General features: G+C 35.5%; 1 protein-coding gene across 1 annotated transcript in view; it reads left to right on the top strand.

Moving 5' to 3' along the window:
• Positions 1 to 1,502: 1,502 nt before the first annotated feature.
• The window catches only part of LOC128943616 (nipped-B-like protein), a 141,508-nt gene continuing 134,486 nt past the window's right edge, over positions 1,503 to 8,524 (top strand). Inside the window, exons 1-3 of the mRNA XM_054286511.1 lie at positions 1,503 to 1,566; positions 3,228 to 3,393; positions 4,483 to 4,613. Coding sequence (XP_054142486.1) covers positions 1,503 to 1,566; positions 3,228 to 3,393; positions 4,483 to 4,613 — 361 coding nt within the window. The remainder of the gene's footprint in view (positions 1,567 to 3,227; positions 3,394 to 4,482; positions 4,614 to 8,524) is intronic.

The raw sequence follows: 8,524 nt of genomic DNA, 5'->3' as shown, positions 1-8,524 counted from the left end.
GAGGTCCTGTCGGTTCCACAGTGATGGTTTATTGAGGGATCTGTGAAGAGTTCCAGCAACAGCTCTTCTTCTGTTGAATGGGCTAAAACAGCCCCTTTTTATAGGGTATAAAGGGATCCAAACTTGTCCAATAGTAAGGGTTAGGGAAAAGTGGCCTATGGGGTTACAGAGATAAGCTGTGGGGCGAGAGGCAGAAGACAGGAGCTTATTTTGCTGTCTCATCATGACTCAGCAGTTCCTACTGTTCAGTCTCTATCCTCCATGGAGCTCTCGCAAGCTCCATGGAGTCTGCTACATGTTTAATATTAAGGAGATATTTTCAGATAAATTTTGAAATACTACTATTTTTTAAATTGTCCTGGTTTCAGCTGGAACAGAGTTTATTTCTTTTCAGTAGCTGGTACAGCACTGTGGTTTGGATTCAATATGGAATAATGCTGATAACACACTGATGTTTTGGTTGTTGCTGAGCATTGCTTACTCCGAGTCAAGGGCTTTTCAGTGTCTCAGGCTCTGCCAGGGAGGAGCTGCACAAGAAGCTGGGAGGGAGCACAGCCAGGACAGCTGACCTGAACTGGCCAAAGGGATATTCCATACCATGGAACGTTGTGCCCAGTATATAAACTGGGAGAGTTGGCCGGAAGAGGCTGATCACTGCTCGGGAACGGGCTGGGCATTGGTCAGTGGGTTGTGAGCAACTTTATTGCATGTCACTTGTTTGTCTTGGGTTTTATTCCTCTCTCTTTTTTATCTTCCTTTTCATTAGCAGCAGTAGTAGTATATTTTACTTTATTTAAATTATTAAGCTGTTCTTATCCCATGGGTTTTTGCCTTTTTCTGATTCTCTTCCCCATCCCACCTGGGGTGGGTGAGTGGTGGGAATGAGGAGCTGAATGGCACTTAACTGCTGGTTGGGGTTAAACCATGACAAAAATATACTAAGATTTTGTATTTGTCACTTTGCTTACTGTTTGACATTTGCACCTGTAAATTATTCCTTTTGTTTTTGCTAACTTCTTATATGAAAAATATCTCCTCCAAAACTGGGAAGTGAATATAGTAGCTAATTGCTTAAAGTGATTATGTATTAAGTGCTGTCCACTGCATTATGAGCCAAAAAAAGTTTTGTTGCCAATTTTTGCATTGGTATTGTATAACCTGAGCAAATTGTCTTTTGATTGCCTTACGTTGCATCTTTTTTGGTGACGGACTCTACTTCTGAAACCCAGAAGTTTGCCTTTTGATTGCTTAATGCTATTTGATATTTAAATTCTACATTGTTCCACTCACTTTTGACAAAATTTGCTTACTATGCATTTGAGATTATAGTCTTTCATTTATGTTATTGAATTTAAAATTATTTTAAGTAAACTGAGTTTTAATTTGGTTTTGTGTTTTGGTTTGGTTTTTTTGCTTTTTTAGTGCTTGGGAGATGGGAAGTAATGATAGCTGGCACCTGAACTAAAATATCTGTGTAGTCGCTACCATCCCAGAACTTCAGGATGAATGGGGATATGCCTCATGTTCCCATCACTACTCTTGCAGGGATTGCTAGTCTTACAGACCGTAAGTACTCTTTTTTTTTTTTGTCTTTGCTATGTTCCCTTCTACCTCTTCACTTAATATACCCGCATTTTAAAAGTACTAAGAATAGTTTTATTTTTAAAGTTCTTAAAAGTAAATCTGTTCAAAATCAGATTTGGTATTAAAACATTTCTTGTCCTTGCTAGAATTTTAAAAATATATTCAAACAAAATATGCTAATTGAAACATGTGAGTTAAAAAAAGCACCTCTAAGTAAACCCAAACCAAAAAAAAAAATAGGAATTCGTTCTTTGGAATATAATTCGGTAACATATTTGGGAACCCCACAAATAAAGAAAAACATATAAATGATGAAATACTTCTCTAAAATATACATATCATCATCTTCACTGGAGAGAGATATGATTAGACTGATGTTCAGATAGAGAGCTGTGGAATGTTCTGAATATACTCGAAACCTAATTCCTTAGTTTTGGACAAAGTACAAAAAGGTTGCTCTAATTAACAAGTGCAAAGAGTGGCTGCTAGAATGGAAATAAGCAGCTGAACCTATGAGCCTTGTTTCTTGGCTGTGAGTAGATGAGGTGAGTGTACTGTCTTTAAATATGTCAGGAAGACAAAATGCAAGGAAAGAAAAAGAACTATTTAAATTAAAAGCTGATGCTGGCACAAAACCAAATGGTTATAATCTGACCAAAAATAAATTTCTAGTGGAAACTTAGAGGAGATTTATCATTACTATAATGAAGTCCTACAACAGCCATTTCAATATGAGAAATTGGGACAAAGATGCATATTTTTTTATAAAGCATAAGCAAGAGTTTATAGCTCAGTTGTCTGTGTGAGGATAACTGGACTCAGTGATCCAAGTGCTTATTCTGAGCTCTTGTTTTATTATTATGCTGTTGAAATTTGAAGACTTTTCAAGAGACACTGAAAGTATATACCCAGCAATTGAATTTAATTGCCTATAGTAAAAAAAAGCAAATGTATTCAATGGGGGGAAAAAACACTTTATGTCTTTCTGATATTCTGAATTATTAAACTGGAAGATGCTTCTTATGTATTTATATGTGTATATATGTACCGTTATGTGTGTATAATAATGGTCCATCAGGATGCAAATCATAAGTTTCTGGGCTATGGACAGTTTTCCAGCACTAATTATTTGCAGGTATGGTTCTCAAGGCAAAATACTTAACTAGTAGAAGTCACTGGCCAGACTTCTGATGCAAGAGTTTCTTAAAACAGTGATTACCTTTGGTGGGATTAGCCCTTGTGTTAGGTGTGTTTGCTTCCTTCTCTGTCATATTTCTCTGATGTTCAGAAAGTCAGGGGTGCATGAAAGAGAAAGGCATGTCACTGCTTCACCTTATTTCTCTCTGTGTAAAAAGAGGGTACTGGAATTGACAAGTCCTGTTGCCCTAAAGACATGGAGGACTTGATGAGTAGAGGCAGTAGAGTAGGCTCAATTAACTAGCTGAATTTATACTGTTTTAATAAATGTTTCGCTGATCTTGCTAATTTTTCCAAGTTCCAAGGCACATTCAAGGTAATTAATGCAAGTAATGTAGTTGTCAGATTTTCTTTCGTAATCACATGAGGGAGTAAGAAGGTGTCCATCTTTGTATGCTTGTGTTTCATGAAATAATTCTGAACTCCTTTCTATTTTCTGATAACAGTTTTGAACCAGCTGCCTCTTCCATCACCTTTACCTGCTACCACAACAAAAAGCCTGCTTTTCAATGGACGGATAGCTGAAGAGGTGAACTGCCTTTTGGCTTGCAGGGATGAAAACTTGGTTTCACAGCTCATCCACAGTCTCAATCAGGTGTCAACAGATCACATGTATGTATTTTGAGCTTCAGCTATATCAGATCACCATCCTTATTACTTTAAACTGAACTGAATTGAGAAGGGTGTTAGTATGTGAAAATTAGGAGGTGCAGGTTTTTTATTAGGCTAACTTAGCAGATTACTGCAATATAAGAATCAATTGTTTCTGTTGGAATGCTAGTAATTGTCTGACAGCCCTTATGCATAACTATTTTTTTAATAGGTATGCTGCTTGTTCTATTCTTGCTAGTTAGGAGTGCAAACTTTGTGGTATCAAGTGTGCAAAAGTCATTTGTGTCCCACTTTCGTTAGTTATGTGCACTGACAAATTTTATACCCAGTATTACAGAAAAAGATACTTTTTTGAGACACCCATGCAAGATCTATGTCAGTTCTGATTAGATATTGAACTTAAAATATTTAAGAATTGAACCAGCAAGTATTTTGGTCTTTTCATTTTTCAGTTATGCTCTTTAAATTGTCTTATGTGTACAGCCCTTTTTCCTACATGTTCCAATCTGTTATTTTGATCAAATGAAAGTAGCTCTTCAAAGTCATCAATGCAAAGAAAAAGTGAAAATATGGATGCATTTACAGAAAATTTTTGAAGGTTCAAAGGGAATCCTGTGATGTCAATTTCGCCTTCTAAAATAAAAGATTTTCAAAATGTTGGGCAGCAATGTAAATGTCATACATTTATGCTTATCTTATTTTCACTTCTACAGTAGTACTTTCTGGATGTTATGACAAAAAATTCTTTTATGGAGAAGATCACAATACAGAAATGGACATGAGAAGTGTTATAATAGTCTGAAACTGAGAGCCATGTATATATAAGTGCTTATTAGCAGAAAATAATTTTGAAGACTAGTAGGAATGCCTTTTCTACCATTCCTTTAGCATGAGAGGAAAAAAGTAGATTTAGAGAACAGTGGTGCAGTGCAGATTTGGTGGGTTTTTTTCTGTATTTTAACAGTAAAATGCTGTTGTTTGGTTTGGTTTTGATTGGTTGTGGTTGTTTGGGTTTTTTTACTTGACTTATGGTTTCTTATAATTTGGAAATGCATTTGCCTCTTTATTTGCTTACTTCCACAATTCCAGAGAATTGAAAGATAACCTCGGCAGTGATGATCCAGAGGGAGATATACCAGTCTTGCTGCAGGCTGTCCTGGCAAGGAATCCTAATGTTTTCAGGGAGAAAAGCATGCAAAACAGATATGGGGTGCAAAGCGGTAAGGATTTTTGATTGATGATTGATTGCTTTTTATGTTGTTCTGTAAGTTTAGGCGGCTGATACTAACCACAAATATGTAGGGAGCACAACTGTGATATTTATGCCTTATCTTGTATTTGATAATGATAAAAATCTAGGTGTCATGACATCTTCTAAGAGTGATTGTATTAGAATAAGCACAGAAATATACTCTACTAGGTGTTTTTGTAAAAAATAATGTTGAATTTCTCTATTAAGTTTAATTTCTAGGATGAGTGATTGGGTTTTATTTTTAAGTAATTTTATTTGAATTTCTTTATAGGTAGGTTTATTTATTTGTTTTAGTAAATTGAAGTTGGGAAAAAAGGCCTTGCTCTGTATTGAAAACCTGTACAATTAAACTATATCACTGTAGTGGTAGTTTTTGATAGTCCTGAGGTAAAGAATAAGGTTGAATGAACCATATGTAACATCTCCTCCTTGCCATTCCTCTTCTCAGCAATTTGTCATGCCCTACAGATTTTACTGTTTCGATAACTAATTCTTTTCTGAGGTTTAGTGAGATATACTGCTGGATAGCAAAGATAGAAAAGGGGAGAGACCAAGCACAGGATTTATTGGACAGATTCTACTTGTAGATCTGGAGACTTCTTCATTTGCACCTGAAATATATTCTTAAATACCTAACTATGAAATGAGTAGGGAGGGTTTCAGAGTTTGCACAATGTGAGGATAAAGCTTCGCTAGCATTGTAGAAATATAAATAGAAGTGTTACTGGAGTCCACAGGGAACGGAAAGTGTTAGGGCATTTTTGGAGGGGGAAAAAATAAAATTAGATTATTAAGTTAATTCACCTAGGCTAATGAGTAAAAAGCAATACAACATTTGAAAAGAAATTGCTAAAGACAGAAGACATAATGTTCCTTGAAAGAATGCAAAAATTTCCATGAATGAAAATGTGGAAGGCAGTGCTAAATATTTAGTAGGTCATTGATACATATATCCTGAAATTTAAACTATGAAAAGAGTCTCCAGGTTCTGGGTTTGGAGGTAGCTGTTGCAGAGTATAATTTTTCCAGTTGCTGGAAGAGTTGTGACTGTCCTGACAGTTTTTGCATAGTGGTTCCACAAAAAACATATACTTGTCTTGGTTTTGGTTTGGATAGAGTTCATTTTTTTTCTTAATAGCTGGTACAATGGTGTGATTTTTTTGATCTAGTATGAGAATAATGTTGATAACACACATTTTTCCACCAGTTTTGTAGAGTAAAATAATTATTTACCAGTGCAAAAGGGAGGCATTATTTATGAAATTATTTGTTTCAGCAGAGGCTTTTGAAAGAAAGAAGATAAAGCAAGTTAGTTTCTTTCTAATTTTTGCTATTTCTGTGCTTCAGAGGGGGAAACACTTTTGCTGCTTGATTCAATAGATTAAGAATAATCCTTATTGAAATAAAACCACCTATCTTTAGTTAATGTGTTTTTGCCTATGCTTGAAGGGAGGTACTAGTACAGAATTAAAACACAATTAAACATAAAACTTAAAAGAATAGTTGATGCCATTTTAATAAAGTTAACCAAATGCTTTCAGAGAACCAAAAGAGATCAGACTTTAAATCTTCCTTGAATATTTAATTTTATTTTACATAATTCTGAATACTTGTACCAGTGCAAACATTGAAATGTAAGTGTAAAATTGGAACCATTGAAAGAAAAGGGGAAGAGGAGAAAAGTATAGCTGTACACAAAGTTTTTTGAGAGGAAGAAGGCTCTGTAATGAATGTTTGGAAAAGCTAGATGAAGTGCCATATTTTATTTTTAATTTATTCATTTCTATGCCATACTCTTACCTGGAAATAGTGTTTTGCGGAGAAAAGAAGAAACCTCACAACTTTGTAAAAGTTGTAAAGCCCGGTATGCTTTCATTACAACGCAACGCGCACCAGACGCAAGTCCCCCAAAAAGGCATGAGTGCCTCTGAAGACCTCGAGTCTTCTTTTATCCCTCTTCCAAATGCATATGCATACAGTTTCACAATAAGTTCATACATATTCATTCCGCATGACATTTAGCACCAGTTCTTCTTTATCAAAGGAATTTCTAAGTCGGGGGCAAATCGACCTTGTGGTCATTTCTGTTTTTCTTTCTCTGTCTCCTTGCTGTCTCGGCATTCGAGTTTTTCCTTCAGCTTTGGCCTCACAGACTTTTCACCTTTCTTAGACACTTCACCTAATTCAGAATGGATCTTTACTCTGTCTCAATAGGAGGATCTTTAAGCTAGATGTTGGCAAATGGTGGCAGTCATGTTAGCTGTTAGTACATCCCATTCAGATCTCCTAGGCCAAAGGAGGGTATACTGATGTGTTCTGGCAGCAAAAGTTGGGCTTTCTTCTGCTTTCTGAACATATTTTGTAATCTCTGTGAAGTCATGATTTGTAGAACACTTGAGAGTTTGGTAGAGATCTTATGTAATGCATTTTGCCAACCATAAGAATGAAATTTATGTTCTTTTCTAGTATTTCAAATTCATCTTTTCTGTTTTCCTTACTGTCTTCTTTTTGAATATTGTCCTTTTGCCTTCTGTTGAGTCCAGCATGTGATGAAGTCAGTGCTGGGTACTGTGATCCAGTATTTGTAATGCCCAGAACTGAGAAGGAAAGAAGGCACTGGGACCCTGTGTCAATTTACTCTGCCTGGAGGGGGCCTCTACACCATGATCCCTTCAGCATCAGTTCCAGCATTTGTATGGACAGACTGAATTTAAATTAATTTCTTTCAGCCTTCTTTTCTAATGCAAGATCAGAAAGATCACCCGGCTAAAGAATTACATTAAACGTGGCATAAAATTCTTGGTTCCGTACAATTTGTCAGGAAAAAAAGGCCTCTTCAGAAACCTAAATATTAGGTGTTGAATACATGTGAATATAAGGTAAAGCACAAGCAGAATTCTGTGCTGTTTTTTCCAGTCATATTGATTTGTAGCTCAACACTAAGTTTAGACCAAGAATTGGTTTTAGTTATGATTAACAAATAAGTGCAAGGAAGATGTATTATCTGAATACTTGTTTTGTATCCTGGATGCACCACCTTCCCCCCCCCCCCACATTGCTGGCATATTTTTTTTCAGGTAAAGTAGCAGCAGTATTCAAACCTTTATTCCATGTATTTTGATAATAGCCAGCCCCACTGTTGAAACAGGGTTCATACAGATAAGATTTTTAATTAGAGTTTTCAGACTCTTTTCTATTACTAGGTTGTCTGAACGGACTGCATCACATCACTGTGCAGCATCAATACAGGGACAACATGTTAATTTCATTTTAGACCTTTTTAATCAAATGACAGAGAAAGTTCTGGGTGCTATCATAATTATTTATTTAAAATTAGGCTATTATTTAATTTCAGTTTTCATAATATTTTTTTCTCTTCTCAACACTGGCTTTGTCTTTCAGCAGATATCTATTAGATCAGCTAAAATACCATATTGCAATAGGTTAGTCTTCATAGCATAGCTTAGGATGTAGAAAGGACTTAAAATTCACTTTAAACTATTTACTTGTGCATTTTTGAGGATTACAATCTTATGCATCTTTCCCTAAGCATCAGTTGCTTTGATTTTTTTTTTCCATCTATAGAAGAATTAAAATGCACATTTTAATGCATAAAAGGGAAAAACTTTGTAGACATATGCTTTCAATAAGAGTGTATATTTAACTTTAAAATTGCCTGTTGGTGAGCAATCCTTGCTTAAGCATGCATGATGCTGTAATACTGTTTAATCATACAGTACCTTTTCTGTGATCTGGAGCTGTGTTTTTATATTCTTTGGCAGTAGGAATGCTAAAATGGATTTACACATATCCCTTTTTTCTGAGCCAAAAAAATTACATTCAAGGCTGAGAGTATATGTTAAGAATACAAAGCTGGCC

Source organism: Melozone crissalis, unplaced genomic scaffold (assembly GCF_028551555.1).
Source record: "Melozone crissalis strain CALT ecotype California unplaced genomic scaffold, PUWL_Pcris_2 ptg000049l_1, whole genome shotgun sequence".
Taxonomy (NCBI): domain Eukaryota; kingdom Metazoa; phylum Chordata; class Aves; order Passeriformes; family Passerellidae; genus Melozone; species Melozone crissalis.
This window is presented reverse-complemented; position numbering and strand designations above follow the sequence as displayed.